Source organism: Antennarius striatus, chromosome 12 (genome assembly GCF_040054535.1).
Source record: "Antennarius striatus isolate MH-2024 chromosome 12, ASM4005453v1, whole genome shotgun sequence".
NCBI classification, from domain to species: domain Eukaryota; kingdom Metazoa; phylum Chordata; class Actinopteri; order Lophiiformes; family Antennariidae; genus Antennarius; species Antennarius striatus.
This window is the reverse complement of record NC_090787.1, coordinates 12274627-12291674: the sequence shown is the minus strand read 5'-3', so window position 1 is coordinate 12291674 and position 17048 is coordinate 12274627. Positions and strand designations below refer to the sequence as shown.

The following is a 17048-nucleotide window of genomic DNA, read 5'->3' as shown; positions in this document are numbered from 1 at the left end:
TTCATGAGGTGGATGCATCCGTTAACCTAAGAAAATAGAACTGAGGTCATCAGCAGTTTACAGATGAGTCAGACTCCTTAAAATGCTGTAAGCTGCTTTAACAGACTTAATTGTCCTGTCACCTCAGAGTGTGAACCCTTAAAGTGTCCTTTAAGAGTTCACCGACATTTTTTCCTTACTGACAAAACTATTCAGGTGCACAGAATATTTGAACCCAGTGCTGGGTATTTTCAGATGGGCTGGTAGAGTTAAAGGGTGGAGAGGTGGACCATTAGTCTGAAAGCCCAATCCAATGAGAAGCTCTTCCTATAGCCAATACTACAAAATTTAAATAAGTCTGATTCAATTCTAACGTGAAAAGTAACAAAGAACACAATTTTGAAAGCAGACTGACTTTAAAAATGAACTTTTGTTGGATGATAAAACTAAAGCATAATCCAGTATATAATCCTCACCAAGCCAGTTTTATTTACATAACCAGAAGGTAGTTTTATTTAATCTCAAACTAAAAAAATAATAACCAAAAAACAACTGAATCAAATACAGACACGAATAATGTCAAAATGGAACAGCATTTTTTGGGGACTTATTTTTCTATCATAGCTTATTTGTCTTAGTTTTACTGTGGGTTACTGTGGAGAGAGTGAGCATGTGTGTGTGTGTGTGTGTGTGTGTGTGTGTGTGTGTGTGTGTGTGTGTGTGTGTGTGTGTGTGTGTGTGTGTGTGTGTGTGTGTGTGTGTGTGCATTCTGTGCTACTCTCTGCCATTTATTAAACCAATCCTTCCATTAAATGAGTGAACAATTTTTAATGGGCAAAGCTTGACTAGGGTTCCCTGTCGCTGACATTGCTGGAGCCTATCACAGCTGAATGAGGATTGGCTGAACAAACAAAATTTCTTCTCTTTTGATTGGCTGAGCAAGATAAAATTTTGACCTAGCAACAACTGGCCTCATTTAACACTCTCACCTCCACATATGAATTGAACAGTTGTGAAACAGGTCAAGCAATGATGAAACTGCAGAAGGAATTTGTTTTAAAAAACTTCTGTAAGGTGAACACAAGACACACTCAGCCAGTAGAAACAATATGATGATTAATCTGTACACCTAGGAGCATCTCTTTAATATTCTGTGTAGACAAAACTTCACAAGTCTTTGCAGGCCTACTCTCATATGTTAGAGAACTCTTAATTTAGTGCAGATGGAGAGGGCCTGAACAGAACATATACAGGTAGTGCCCAACCTATGAACAAAATTGGTTCCGAGACGTTGTTAGTAACAGTTCTTTGAATTTTTCTTAAGTCTATATTAACTTACAATCTATATGCCCTATTTGAGGTCATTTTAATTACTACTCTAAATATGTAAGTACTTCACTAAGTTTTATCAGAAACAATAACAGGACATAAAAAGAGCACACAATAAAATAAAATACAGGTACAGGTTATTTCGAGTTAAGATGTTCTCGATTATAAGTCGGTTTTCAAAGAAATACACAGAAACAAATACTGGCTGTATTTCTGCACTGTGGTACTGAAAATGTGGGTGCAAGTTAGCTACGTCCCAGTTAAAGGGATTTCTGTGTTCCAATGAGTCCCGTGGTCGGTTGGCTGATGATTTCTGCGGGGGTCAGAGGGCAGTGTGACGAGGTAACCTTCAGGTTCAAGAGCATTTCAGACAGCTTTTAAATTCAATAATGGGGATTAAGCTGAACCGTGTGTGCGGTGAAAGATGTCGCTCTTCCTGCTGAATGAACTGTGCACCCTTTGAAGGACTTGTGCACTAGTTTCAGTTTTATCTGTCTCCCTCACTGTCGGCCTGTGGGACTTATATCCCTTTTGAAATGAACCATAGCTGATGCCCTCTGCTCACTGACCCATGCTGTCTGTTTGGTGAGAGCGACACTAGCCCCAAGCTAAATCATCCTTTTGTCTGTCCTCACAAGTTGAGCCTTCCTGCTTGGCAGAACACAGGACTCGGACTGAAGCTTAGCCCATTGAGGAACTGAGAGTGAGAGCAGCTGGATGCAGGTGTTGGTGAGGTGGTAGTTTCTCATGCATTACTGACTTCTGACAGACCATAAATCTAATCGCCGAGACAAAAGAGGACACTGACTGTTCAAAGTGCAATAATTTAAAAAAAAACCCTCAACTCCTCTTTTCTGTGTTTTCAGAAACAGACCAGTCTGATTTTAAGAAAGCGTAAGTACAAAAAGTTTTATAGCTGCAGATGCCGGTTCACCACAACCATCACATGACGTGGATTTCCGCTCTGACACATGTTGTTTTATGCTGCACAGCAAGGCAGTGCCACACGACCACGGAGGAGCTTCTGCAGGAGAACATGATGGTGCTTTGAGGACCTACTCTACCATGCAGTCAACAATGAATTTCAATGGACTTCGATCCAACAACAGCCAAGAGAATTCAGTTCTGGATAACAGTCTGAGAAAGAAGTGTTCTCTGTGGTACAGGCGCTCTCTGAAGGGAAACGGTGATCGAAACCGACAGAACACAGGTTCTCTGCCCAGGCTGAACAAGGTAAGAGGATATTTCAAATATAATGTGTTTAACATGGAATATGGACTGTTAATGCACACACACCTCTATAACTGAAGTCACATAACATAAGATATACACTTACTGATTACTGAGATGTTAATTATTTAGGTTGTGATGTTGAGAAGTTTACAGATTTGCGAGGTTGTGTGCAACCAACCAAAAGCCTTTTAACAATTTTAATCCTTTGCGTTATGTAACACCATAGGAGCAACATGTTCTCACATAGTTTCCTGTTTAGAACTGGACTTGGTTCAAATAAACATTTGAAGTGTTTTAAAGAAGAAATCTGCATTTCTCTATTTGCAGCCCAAACAAACCGCTTCACTGGTTGACTATTCTGACCCACAAAGGTAACAGATCTGAAATACTGTATATGTTACATTCTTGCTTTAGATTTTGCATCACAATGATGTACATGAAGGTCAGTTCTAAATGTCTTTTTTTATTTTTTTTATTTTTCTTTCGCAAAGGATAACAATTCTATTGGAAATACAAGACAATGAAACATTTGGTTTTGAAATTCAGGTAAGACTGCATTCTACATTTTATTGTAATGATTTATCAATCCAATTCTACTGTATTTTTTATGCTGTATGCTTCAGAAGATTTGTTTTTGTAGAAAAGTGTTGTTTAGACTTGAAAAGAATCGCCTCTTGTTGCAGACCTATGGACTACAGCTGAGGGACAGTTCTAGAGTGGAAATGTGCACATTTGTTCGTACGGTAAAGGAAGACAGCGCTGCTGAGAATGCTGGGTTGACTGCAGGTGAACCACAAGCCCTCTTTACATCGTTTACATGCTCTCGCACACACACACACACACACACACACACACACACACACACACACACACACACACACACACACACACACACACACACACACACACAGGGGACAAATAAGTAGCAAAGCACCAGTCATCCTGTGATTGATGAGTTTCTTTATCATTTTCTACAGGAGATATTATCGTCACTATCAACGATGTCAGCATCGAAGGATTGTCTCATCAGCGCATTCTGGATCTGATAAGAGAATCAGCCAACAGACTGAAGTGAGAGACACAGATAATAACTTTGTATTGTTTGCATAATCCTTAGTGGGAGGCAGTAGCCCAGTCTAAGTCTTGGGACTGACTTAGTGGATTGTCGGACAAAAATTTTTTGACAGTGGGCAGGTGCCAGTTCACCCCCCTCCCACATACACACCCCTTGTGTGTATGTGTGTATGCATTCGGGCCTGTACCATATAAATATGTGTGTGTAATTTTTTCTAACAAGAGTGGAAGAATGATTGCCACTACGGGGGACTAATAAAGGGTCTTTAGTCTTAATAAACCACAATATCAGGGCTGAACTGAATATTCATGGCACCGAGATAAAATCTGCATTAAAACTGAGTTTTTTGGGGAATAATCACGTTTATGTGTCGTTATATGATTTCAGGATAGAGACTGTATGTGGGAACTTAATGAAACAGGTAGAACTGATGAAGAGGTTGAACCTCCTCAAGGTGAGTCACTTCACACCTGTCAATGTTTGCTGTTTGTTCAGTTGTTGGGTTAAGACAATTACTCCTATCTCATCACACAAAGAGAACCTCAGCATAGTCAATTAAAGGTTGAACTATTGTACGAAACATCTCACAAACCTAGAAGAACTTGTCTCAAACGGCTTCATATTTCCCACACAGCAATCACTACATGAGAAAATGGCAGAGCTGCAAGCGCTGACGGCACGAGAGAAACAGCTGACGCGAGGTGAGAATTGCTTGAACCGCAGCACTTCCTTTCTAAAAACCGTCGTCCTGTTTCTGATGCTGCCTCTGATGTCAGTAGACATGCAAACTCCAGATAATTTTATGAAGGAGCTCCCCTGAGAAATGCGCACAGAAACTGCTGATGATCTTCCGACTACAAATTTCCCATCAGCTGCGACATTTACTGACAGAGACTGTGTTCTGTTACCAGGTAACTACAGGAACCACAGTAGCCTCTCAATGGACTGTTCATCAACGAGCTCCAACACAGGCCTTCGTTTTCCCAGTGACAGCAGCTACAAGAGTGTGATGACTGAAGATAGCGACCAGGCCAGTGTGTTTGGAGATCTGAGCTCTCCCAGCCCGTTCAGTGCAGCCAGCATCTCAGATGATGGCTGCTTCTTCTCCAGAGACTTCCCACCTCAGGACAGGTCTGTGATGTTTTCGTCGAGCCACAGCCATCGCCACACCTTCAGCCGCTCCAGTTTGTCCAGCAGCAGCAGCTCCCTCTCGTCCTCCTGGGAGGAAACAAGGATCTCCTCCTTGTTCGGTACCCTGCCTCGAAGAGCCAGGAGGCCTGGTGTTCGCCAACACATCTTCAAGTTAATTCCTGGGCTGCAGCGATCAGTGGAAGAGGAGATGTGAACAAACACTGACATGATTTGTTCCCTGTTTCTAGTGGACAATAATGACTCACAGGGTTTCTCTAGAAAGAGATACCCACTGCAATGAAGGGTTTCACCACATTTAAAAAACTGGGTTAGGGATTACAAACATTGTGGTGCTTGGTGTGTGTCCATGCCAAAGTTCATTCAAGAGAAATCTGAGATTCTCTGAACCAGAAACTAGAGGTGGTATTGTAAAATGTAAATTTAGTTCATATAAGAGTGTCATCATTGATCTGAGCTGCAATAGTTGTATTAATGGAAGAACTAGAATGTTAACATGAGACAATTGTGTCCTAGCTGTATTCTTTTTTTCTTCAAATCTCATCACATACAACTAAACTGAAAACTGAAGCTCTGCTGTGTACTGATGGCTGCTTAGCTCAAAACAGGATGTGGGTGCAAGAGGTGCTGTTTTCATTTCCAAAAGTATTTTCAGGTCATATACATCTGTTCGTTCATGCTTTTCTTTTTCTTTTTTTTTGGTGAAGTCTGATTGTACTGGTGTTATCTATGTTTCGCTTTCAGTGGCAAGAAAAGAAAACTCTTCATATAATGACAGCTTTCACTCTGTGTATCAAAGCAGAACTATGCTTATACTGTATAATATACTTAAAATATTAAAAATATTAAATTTGTGACATCTTAAACAGCTTTTCTTCTTTTAGATAGCAGGTAATGTCAAACAAATGCAGGTAGGCAAAGACATTTTTTACAAGATGTTCTTATTTTAGAGTCCCACCTAAAAGTGCTGTATCCTCTCTTAAATCTGTTCGGCCGTTGTTCTGTCACATTTTCTGGATTTATTTTCCTTTGTTTTTTTACACTTACACTTGCTGAAAAAACAATGAGTGGCTGATTTTTGTCAAATACTTCAGTTTGGCTTGGTAAGGCAGAATGAATTTTTTCAACAGGTAATTCATAATTTATTATAAAATGATCTACACTGTCACGTCCTTTGATGATGAAAGTAATATACAACATTGAATCATAAACAGATGTAAATACTGTATTACACTAGGAAATGCACAATAATCAAATTATCAAGCTTCAAGTTAAAATAACCGTAAACTACACATTTCCTGTACTGGACTTCTTTTTAGTTTGTTTCTTCCTGTTGCTTATAAAAGAGAAACAAGCACAGTGGACCATTATCTCAAATTGATTTCTGTTCACAAAAATGATGACACATTTTATTTCACGCATCAAAACCAACAAAAAGATAAATTAAATAACGTCTTTCAAAGACACTGGAATGGACTCGTGTATCTTTAAAACATATTGATCATGAGAGCAGGGAGAGTTGAGTAGACAGCAGTTGGACTAATTCACTTCAGTAAAAGTACTGAAATTGTGATATAAAAATTGAAATTGTGACTCACACAAGAAAAAGTACCAATCTAAGGAAACATTTCAAAGCACTAATAGTGAATGATATCATTAGATTTAAATTCTGCATCAATGTACTTTTGGCATTTTGGTTTGATGGCAGGAACCTTGGGGTTGCAGATCATGAAATGATTAACAGGACAGAGGAAAAAAATCTGTGGCACATATATTTAACTTGTTATGGATTATTCTATAGCTTTACTTCTTTGACAGCAAGTATTGAAATCAAAAAATGTGTAGTAGTAGTTTAGAAGAATAACATCTGAGTGTCGGGGTTAGCTGATGGGTTTCTTGAACAGCTGCTTTATTTATGATGTAAAGGTCTTTACATGCACTTATAGCTGAGCTTTGGCACATGTCCACAAATTGTTGGTTCAGGTCATGAAATACTGTAAAGAAAACCTATAGAAGAATGTTAATCCAGACTCAAAACATTACAGAATGAAGGTGGTAATCCATCAGAGATTACTGGGGAACGAACACAATCACCTCATGTGCAGATGCCAGACTCACAAAGAGTCTTTGTTAGGGCCACAACAAAACCCTGTTCTTCTGTGATTCCTCACGTACTCAGATACGTGGTACTACAGAATCTGCCTACTGCCTGCTGAAGCGAAGGAGGGATTTGTCCGTCACTCTTTGACAAAGTCAGATGAAAGCTGGTGTTCTGATAACATCTGGAGTAGACAATGTGGTGGTACCAAGTCTGAGGCTGGTGGACTGAAAAGAGGAGCAGACAGATGGAGATGCAGATGAGCACAAATCCTTCAAGCTTCATAAGGCTCTCGGTGGAAGAGGCAGTCACATCCCAGGGAGTGGAGATCATTGGAGGAATCACTTGTGATGTCCCCCAGACACTGGAGGAACCCAAGACAGGAGATGTGTGGTCATTAGAGGGAGATGACTCAGTGTTCTTGAGTGACGAGGACCAAGCTCATCTGGACATAAAAGCAAATGTGTCTTTGGATTTTGGTGCCAGCAAGCATGAGCATCCAGAACCCATGGAACTATCAGATGCTGCTGATCCGGAAGCACGGTCCAATAGGTGTTGGGAGAAACCTAGCAGCACCTGTGGAGAAGCTCTGCAGTGCAAGCGTACAAAAACTTACACGCAAATGTTGCCTGAACAAAATCTGTCAGCAGGAAAAGGTAAGTGGAACTTCACACTGTGTTTGAGAGGGAGTTTTTCCGAATGCATGACAGCCTTTGCCTCTCTATTCCCTTCAGCTAATATACCAGCAGAAGAGGAAACTTTGTTAGACACACAGGAACAAAAACCACAACCCTATGATTCCCCTAATGAGGAGAATACTGAAAGATTGAATGTGGAAGCAGATACTGAGCACCACGTATCAGATGACAGGAAGCTTCAGGTTAACCTGGAGCCAAGAAGAGACCAAAACATCCAGTTCCCTGTGGGGTTTCATCACATTTCCAGTCCAGGCTACTCCACTATGCCTCTACCGAAAAAATATGATCACCAAAAATCCTTCAACCACCTCACCTCCTCCAAATACAGCACCATGTCCTACCGCAGGATTAACAGGGGGAACACGCGGCAGAAGATAGAGAAGTTTGAGTACATGATTATGAATTTGTGAAGTCTAAGGATATTAAAACCTGGACATACTGCATAATAGAAGACAACCAATAAAAGAAATCCAAATGTACATCTGTGACATGTGTTACTGACATATGTTGATAAAAAAGATTTAATATTGAAAACCTCTGATGTAACTAAGCCACGGTTTATTTCTAAACTAAATATTGTCTCAGAGTTAAGAGTTCCTTTGTTTTATATTTGGTTTAATGAAGAAACGATCTTATCAAGATAGTATGGCACTTACAGATAGCAGAAAAATTATAAGGGTTTCATAATCATGCTACATATAAGTGGATTTCATGCTACATATAAGTGGATTTCATTTAGTGTAATACCTTGTGCATTAGTGGGAATTAAGGTAAACATGAATCAATACTATATCCTGATTAGTGGAAATGAAACAAAAAAATAAAAGCTATTAAATCTGTGGCATCATTATTCTGTTTTTACTTTCTTTAGAATAAGGTATTTTTTCTCAATGTTTACAGTTTTTTTCAGTCACTTGCAAGCGTTTGTCCAAACAGTGGTCACATTTTCAAAACTCTAAACACAAGTAGCACAGCATCAGTCTTTTGTGGCCATACCATTCTCACATTTCATGTTGCTTTCACACAATATGCAGACAGTGAAGATATTTCCACAATGCTTTCATTTTCTTAACAGACAAGCTATACCTCCCAGCAAAATTATGGATTTTTTTATTATTTATGAACGTTAACACACAACATCCCACAATGCTTTGTAGGTGTGAGTCTGTTGTAAGAGTTTAGAAAAAGTATTTGAAGTATGGGTAAGCGCTTGCTAGCGACTGAAAAAATATATAAAATTGGCAAAGGTTTTGACTATTTGAAAATGACAGCACAGACCTGGGGCTTGAGGTCTGTGCTTCCCTCTTGTGCTTGAGGGATGAAAAGAAAGTCGTATGACAGTGGCTGCGCTTCACCACAGAAACTTTTAATTCAATTCCAACAAATCATACCCTCTGACACACACAAAGACAAACACATTTCATGTCTGAAATCCATGAAGCACCATTTATTATTCCATCTTTGGCATAGAGGTGATCTGTGTTTTTTGCAATAGCTTATTACTTTGACTGTTTGTTTTTTTTTTTTTAACCAACACTTCCTGGAAGCCTTTTAGTCTTTTGTTTATCCAAAAGTCAGTCATGAGGTTCAACCTTTTTTTTTTTTTTTTTGGCCAAATCTGGTCCAAATCATTGCAAAAAGATGAATTTGCATCTTTCCTCTGGAAGTAGCATTTAGATTTGAGTTCTGTCCATGCCGATAACATTTCATTAGCGAAATTGCACATCCCCACACCCTTTGCTTTACACCACATATAATCCCTCCACAAAAGCTCCTCTGAACAGCTTAGGCGTGACCACAGGCTTTGCTGCGATATCACTGAAGGCACCCATAGTGCAGGTTGTGACTCACAAGTCATTCCTGTCTCATCAATGAGCAAGGTACTGTGTGAACTGCCACTTTTGGAATGCATTTTTAGGTTCACAAGCGTTGAGTTGAAGACTGTCATCCCGTGGCATCGCCTCCAGGCACATGTAAGGAAGGAACTCTGATATAAGGTGATTCTCCTTAAAAAAGACAAACCAGGAAACAGAATTAAAGAATAAAGGCACACAGACAGTTTCAAAGGGCAGCAACAGCCTTCAAACATTCAGTCCAGGTTGAAGTAATGCCATGCAGAGACTACAACATACCAGAGCAGCGTTGGAGGATTTGTGGGACCAGCGGAGTTCAGTGTTGGTGTCATTGCATGGCTGTAAAGTGTAGCTGCTGTCTTTGCCTTGGGGAGCAATACATACATCCTTCTGACTAATTTGCCTCATCCAGGTATAATTAAAAAGCTGAGTCTGAAACCCAAGAGGAGGGGGAGAGAAGGACGTGGCTGTAATTGAAGTTCATGAAACCTAAAACAAATTTGAAAGATGGGGCTCCAAACAGGATCGATTTAGAAGGGTTTGCTCTCATCTTGTCAAGGCTTAGACTAGATGGTTCTGACCTTGGTGTGTTCCTGGATATTTTTAAGTTCACCCACAATTCCCACAATCTTGGGTCCAAAATTGCACAATATGCATATATCTTCGAGTATCAAAAAAAAAAGTCATTTAAAGTTTTTTTCAGGCTATCGGAGCAATAAAAAAAAGACACCTACCTGCTTGCTGAGATTACACATGTCAAAGATCAGGAAATTTTTCCACATGGTGAGGCATTTTCTTAACCCAACATTGAACATCTACAGAGAACGAGTAGATTGTGAAAATGTTACAGTAGGGAAAACACAACCCTGTAAACATTTTATGTATTTTTACTGATTTAGAGTTGAGCATGATAACAGAGGTTGTGGTTCTCATTTCTTCCTATTTACTAGTCTGTGATTAGAACAGTCACAATGTCTTGTTTTCAAGAGATCTTTAAAGGAAATGTAAATTAAGTTATCTACATACCAGACCCTTAGCTTTGACTAGTGGAGCATCCATATCTGGATAGACATTCTTCAGGTACCAATTAAAGTTCTTGCATTGGAGCCTTTTCCTCAGCTCAATCTGCTCAGTCAGGTTGCCGATGTCAATGACATTTTTATCCAGAAGGTGTTGGTACCCGTGACCGTAGAAGAGGACCTTGTACTCATCCAGCCAGACCTCTGCCACCCTTGCCAGGTTACGCTCCACTGTCTTCTGCCGGTCCTTGGGGAAGCTGTAAGGATTCTGCCCTCTGAAGATGTGTCCCACTCGAGAGCAGGGGAGAATCTCTATTTCCCCACCACACATCCAGATCTGTTGGAATGGCAGCACAAAGCATAAAGACTAAAGCAAAAGAAGCTCTCACATACTTACTTCTTCATCATGAAAGTGATGTACCTTAAATGAAATCTCCATGTTCTCCCCACCCCACACTTCCAGGCCAGGATCATAAGCACCCAGCTCATAAAAGTATTGTCGGTCTATGGAGAAAAGGCCTCCAGCCATGACTGGACATCTGCATTATTAAAATGAAAGACTAACTGTACAAAAGAAATGACAGCAGTGATAAAATATACCTATGAAAACTGAATGTTGAAGTACCTGATGGGATCTGAGATGGTTATGTTATGCTTCTTGATGTACTCCTCTGGTAGTGGGCTCCAGCCAAACACCAAAGGCCATTTGAAAACGCCTCTTTGGAAGTTATCAACCAGCATATAACTGAGAGAACAGGACCAGAATACAGGCTTCAAAGCACAATCAACATAATCAGGACACATCTGTCCCGTATTTGACAGTGTTGAATCACCTCATGTCCTTATCGCTGATGACTTCAATGACTGGACAAGGCACCTTCTTGCGATCTTGATAGATCCTCTCCAGCAGCGGTTCCAGCCAGCCCACGTTACATTCAATATGGGAGTCCAGGAAGGTAAGAACTTCACCTGCGTAAGAGGACAGCAAACATCCTGCTGCAGTTAAACAAATAGACGGGTCTGTTTTTAACAGTACAACCTTTGTAAAATAAAACAAGGCTGTCAGTGAATTCAAAATTTTACCTTGACGTACTTGCACTGAAGAAGCATTTCATGTATGCTAAGTGAATTTTTCTCAAAAGTTAGACATTTAATAAATATTTTTTTAATTAAGGTTAAACTATTTTGTCATCCAGTTCATCCTCTTGATCAGATCTCAGTCATCAAAGAGATTCTATCTGAAGGGATTTCCTGGTGAAATGAAAATAAATATTCCCATCCTGATTATTATCAATGGTAAACATTTTATGCATAACAGTAGGATGTCTTGAGTTTAATGACAAAATTTAAGAATGCGAAATAAAATATTGTAGATCCTTTGCCTTTTCCCAGATCTATACCAGAATTCATTGGTTCCTTCTTGGGGATATTTTCCACTATTTCATCCAGTTTCAAGAAAACCAGTCAAGGACTTTAAGCAAAATTCACTAAAATAGTCGAATAAGGCTCTTGTTGACACAAAGTGAAGGAAATTACAGGATCAACTCCAAAATGTATTGTATTCTGTCGTGTCCTGCCAATCTGTGATGTTTCATCAAGACCTGTCAGGCAGTTCATGTAAAATGGAAGTTCATTTATTTTCCGTTCCGCTTTTTCAACAGATGAAAACTCACTAAAGCACACATGAAAGGAGTGGCTACCTTCAGCTACAGCGGCTCCAGCCAACCTGGCTCTGATCAGGCCCTGACGCTCCTTCAGACGAATGATTCGCACTTTAGGAAACTGGGACATGTACGTATCCAGCGGCTCCTTGAGGTAATCTGACCAAAAATTACAAACAAAATCACAAAAAATACAATAGCAGACAGAAATGGAAATCTATAAAAACATCAATAAACTCTCATAAAAAAAAGACTAATGCTCAGTGTTGTCATTTATAGCACTATTGCTACCACTTTAGTTGCTGCAGTCATGACGTTTTTTTTACTCAGTAGACAAACATTCAACATAATATTGTTACCTTTGGTGCTGAAATCATCCACCAGAATGATATCTTTGAGAAGGTGTGGTGGCGATCTGTTGAGCACACTGTGCACAGAGCGGAGGAGTGTGGACCACACTTCATCCACGAAACAGAAAATCACACTGGTGCTTGGCAAATCATTATGGACTAGATTATGTGCACACCTGGAAAACAGTGATGGAACAGACAGCTCAGCTTCACAATCCCAGCAGTTTTTAGAGAGAAGTAGGCAAAAGAGGACTCACATCTCAGGCCTGGTGTCTGGGATGGCGCGGTCCACCGGGATCTTATCGCTCAGATAGACATTAAAATGCCCTTCGTCCCATCTCTTCTTCACATCCGCATCTTCCTCGCTTGCAACATGCGCTGCCTGACCGTACTGACCGACCGCGTTGGAATCTCTGGGACTTTGAGTCACATCGAGAGACAACACTTTGTGTACACCTGCTTTAATGACAGTAGTGGCGTTACCTCTGGTACCTTCACCTGCTTGCAGCTTGATAGCAGGTGATGGGGTTTCCTTGGTTACCTTCGAGAAACGCTGAGTGATCATCCCAGCTTGTTTATCCTCTGTTCTGTTGATTACCTCATTTGCATTTAAATCCCCGTTTGGTTTTGATGATTTATCAGCAGGGTGTGTCTCTTTGGCAAAAAGCTCTTCATGTATTTTGGCATTCGTCTTTGACTCTGTCTTTGCTGCAAAGTTTTGCAAATCGTCAGATTTGTGCAGTCCCTTTGTAGATGCTGATGAGGGAACACCTTTGCCATCCTGAACACCAGGAGTCACTCTGGCAATATCTGACAAACCCTTATTTCCCATCACCTCATTGGAGTCATCGATTAATTTACTTTTGTCTACTTGTATTCCATTGACATGCAGGTTTCTCTCTTCCTGCATCACAACTGTGACATTTTGCAAGGCGGCTCCTTGTTTATCCTTAAAAAGCACGTGGTTAGGTTGGATCACTTCAGGGAAACGATCCCCGTGGTTCTCAGGGGGGTTCTGAACTCCCTGTCTGTAAACTTTAGCTACTTTGTTGAGTGAGTTGAGTGGCGAGTTCCCATCAGATTGGTCTCCTTTTTTAACTACATCCTTCCTGGACTGCTGCTTGAAAAGCTGTCTCTCCCGAATAACTTGTTCCTTCAGCAGCTTACTATTCACATCGTTTATTGATAAGCGGAGTGCAGCCATGTCAAACAGCAGCCAAACGACAGAGGCAACAAACACAGAAGCGAGTACCCTCCCACTCCCCCTTAGGTACCTCCTAATCATTTTTGCTGGGAAAAAAAAAAAAAAATCCACGTCAGAGTGTGGAGGAGGAAGAGATACTCGTCAGTCGCAGGCGAAGTTTTCTCGTCTTTGGAGAAACTAGCTGCCTGCGTGGCATGCTAAAGAAGTGAAGTACAGCAGCTGGAGTCAGTCAGTAAACACAGCCGGGTCCGACACCCACACGCCCCGCAAAGTGAACACACATGTCTCCAGGTAGCTGCTATCACGGCCTGACATTATGTCTGTGTCATAAAACTCACCACACGTCTTCCACAGGACACGAAACTCCACTGGCCAGTTCGTTCGTTCGTTCACTCGTTCAGAGACAACTTTGGCCGATGACGTCACATACAACTGCCACTTGTCAGTGAACGCTGATTGGGCACGCTGACAGGAAAATCTGTGCGGACGCGAAGCTCACAGCCGGCCAATCAGAAGCGAAGATCACAAGACATCTTGGCTTTAGACCCGCCTCTATCGAGGTCAAGGCTCATACTTATACAAAAAACTATACTGTAGTTCGGGCGGCACGGTGGCGCAGTGGGCAGCTCTGTGGCCGCATAGCAAGGCGGTAATGAATGAACGAGCTATACAGTAGTTCCTTGTCACTTGTTTTTCTCGTGTTGAAGAACAAAATAAATAAAACTTAGATATCGTAGGTATTTACGTTACAGAATTGCAGATCTTGAAAGGGGCCTTTGCCAGACAGAACAGTCAGGAGCACGTCTCAATCAAATGTGAGATTCTGCTGCCGTTTGTGCACATTAGTGATAGATAGATAGATAGATAGATAGATAGATAGATAGATAGATAGATAGATAGATAGATAGATAGATAGATAGATAGATAGATAGATAGATAGATAGATAGATAGATAGATAGATAGATAGATAGATAGATAGATAGATAGATAGATAGATAGATAGATAGATAGATAGATAGATCGATCGATCGAGACTCCAATCCGGAACCGTGCCGCCCGAACTATAGTTTTTTAAAGTATGAGCCTTGACCTCGACAGAGGCGGGCCAAGACGTCTTGTGATTCTCGCTTGAAAACTATTAATGAAAAAAAAAAGTCTAATAAATAATCATATCACAACTTGAGTAAAAAAATTCTACTAAATAGCTTGGTCTGCTAGGTCTTGGCTGGGGACTGAAGGGTTGCTGGTTTAGGCCCATGTGGACCAAAAGGTTTGGAGTGAGAGCTGGCAGTCGAGAGGTGTCAGTTCACCTTGTGAGCACTACCGGGGTCCCCTTGGGCAAGGCACCGTCCCCATTCTGTCTTCCTAAACATATCAAACTGTGATTAAAATAAATGCATAAATGAGATTTTGCTGGTCCACAGTAGATGAATGCTGGAGCGTGTACCCCAGTAAATTGGGGCTGTCAGCTGATAACGTTGTTAATGATGATATTCTTTACTGTTTGATCAGTTTCATAATAAGTTAATTGTTTATTGTGTATGGTTAAATGAATATCTATCAATTGATCATCTTCATAAATGTATTTTAGAATTTGTTGCGCAATTTAGTGGCCACTGGAAAATGAGGTGGGCCCGATCCAGTTTACATTTGAGTTAATGTTTGGCTCTTTTTCTTCATGTAAAAGAACAGAAATAAAAAGAAATGGGAAAACAGCAAATAAAGGAAAAGAAAGAAAAGAAAAGAATTTTTTTTTTCTATTCTAATATTTGGAATGTTGTTGTTGAATCTAACAATGACACACACACACACACACGCGCGCGCGCACACACACACGCGCGCACACACACACACACACACACACACACACACACACACACACACACACACACATCACATTTGTAAAACCTGTGTTTCTGCAGCCATTAGCCAGTGATTAGTAAAGGCGACGACAGGTTTTCTCTTTCATCAGCAGACCTCTCCTGGGACTCCCATTGGCTCCATTCTGGCTATTAAAAGTCCCCAATATGAGGAGGGAGGGGAGTGGAGCCTCCCATGGTGGCTGCCCTTAGCCTCACTACACTCTCTTTCATTAGTGTGTTAGCTAAATGATTGGCCTCAGGATAGCCCTGGAGCGCCGCAATGCATGTGTTAGCTTATATGTTCCTTCTACTGGGAAATTTATTCATTTATTCATCCAATTTTTACATTTGCACTCATGATGGCATCATTTGGAAAATTTCATTGTATTGTTTTACAGTAATCTAAATTAACATGGGGTCAAGAAAAACACGAGGAAGTCAGAGGTGAGAGATTTGATCAACAGTATAATAATTACACAGGATTTTATTCATGATGATACAATCTGAAATGCAAACATGAGCAAATATATAGGTGTCTGCACTGCTGTCACATATAGAACAGACTGACGAAGTGCAATCATTAACTGATTAATTTGTTATCAGACAAGCAATTGAGAGGCTTCCCCTTTACATCTTCCTCTATTTTATTTTTCCTTTCTTTGACCAATATATTCATTGATCAAAAAAACAACGTATTAATTAAAAGAAAAACAATGCTTGTGGTCTTTGTATGCATCTAATAGGAGGGCCGATATTCGACACATCTAATAGCTGCATCTGAAATCTGGAGCATTTCCATCTTGAGGATTTTAGAAAGAGGACATACAATTCATACGATTCTGCTGAAAAGCAGTTAACAGTGGTTGCGGAGCAGCTCTTTGGTGACTGTTCAAGATCATTACCCTTACCACACAGATCTAAGTGGTATTAATATTTCACTCTACCGTCTTAGTGACATCTTTTTAGTTAATCTGCTAACTATTTTTTAATTGTACCTGTTGACCTCAATACGATAGCATGAGAAGCTGGGTTGAGTGTAAGATAAGAGCTATCTAAAATGCCCATCTACATTAGAAACACATTGGTAATTTACATTAAGTGATCTCTATCTGCACTTAGGTGATGTTGTCTGTAAAGGGGTACAGCTCTAGCAGTTGGGTGTTTTAAGAGTGCAGAAGAAGCATTAAAAAAATAAGTCTTTTTGTCATAAATGACATCTGTAAGAACATGATGCTTCCTGTCAAACGGGTTGTGATGAATTAACGCAAATGGAAATCTCAACCTTAATTCTGGCACGTGTAAAATGATCTAAACGTATCTGTATGATAAACGTACCTGTTCTTTAGAACACGTTAATTGGACTCTGTAATTAAAATTACAACAGTTGGTCTGTGTAATTTACATAGAGGTCATGCTGTGCTAATATAGCTCTTATTGAAATAGACTGCCAGCAACAATATGGTTAAGTCTGACCCACTGACATTTTCAGCTCCAAATTATGCACATTGTGTGAATTAAATTAATTAGAGAATTCATT

At 40.3% G+C, this 17048-nt stretch overlaps 3 protein-coding genes across 3 annotated transcripts; 2 read left to right on the top strand and 1 right to left on the bottom strand.

The window, feature by feature from the left end:
* The first annotated feature begins 1935 nt into the window (after positions 1 to 1935).
* Positions 1936 to 5585, top strand: cytip (cytohesin 1 interacting protein). Its single transcript, XM_068329636.1, has 9 exons — positions 1936 to 2202; positions 2301 to 2541; positions 2869 to 2912; positions 3033 to 3087; positions 3225 to 3327; positions 3519 to 3612; positions 4004 to 4070; positions 4251 to 4317; positions 4528 to 5585. The coding sequence occupies exons 2-9, from the start codon at positions 2374 to 2376 to the stop codon at positions 4959 to 4961; spliced, it is 1032 nt and encodes a 343-aa protein (XP_068185737.1). The 5' UTR covers positions 1936 to 2202; positions 2301 to 2373; the 3' UTR covers positions 4962 to 5585.
* Positions 5586 to 5804: 219 nt separating this feature from the next.
* On the top strand, positions 5805 to 8784 carry LOC137605251 (ermin-like). The gene is made up of 2 exons (XM_068329774.1): positions 5805 to 7519; positions 7598 to 8784. Exons 1-2 carry the CDS (start codon positions 7111 to 7113, stop codon positions 7969 to 7971), a joined length of 783 nt encoding a protein of 260 aa, XP_068185875.1. The 5' UTR covers positions 5805 to 7110; the 3' UTR covers positions 7972 to 8784.
* Positions 8785 to 9072: 288 nt separating this feature from the next.
* LOC137605250 (polypeptide N-acetylgalactosaminyltransferase 5) lies at positions 9073 to 14070 on the bottom strand. The gene is made up of 11 exons (XM_068329773.1): positions 13987 to 14070; positions 12702 to 13734; positions 12454 to 12620; positions 12134 to 12253; positions 11267 to 11402; positions 11059 to 11178; positions 10855 to 10972; positions 10441 to 10770; positions 10149 to 10229; positions 9694 to 9846; positions 9073 to 9567 (listed from the first exon to the last, which is right to left on the bottom strand). The coding sequence occupies exons 2-11, from the start codon at positions 13727 to 13729 to the stop codon at positions 9430 to 9432; spliced, it is 2391 nt and encodes a 796-aa protein (XP_068185874.1). The 5' UTR covers positions 13730 to 13734; positions 13987 to 14070; the 3' UTR covers positions 9073 to 9429.
* Positions 14071 to 17048: the final 2978 nt, after the last annotated feature.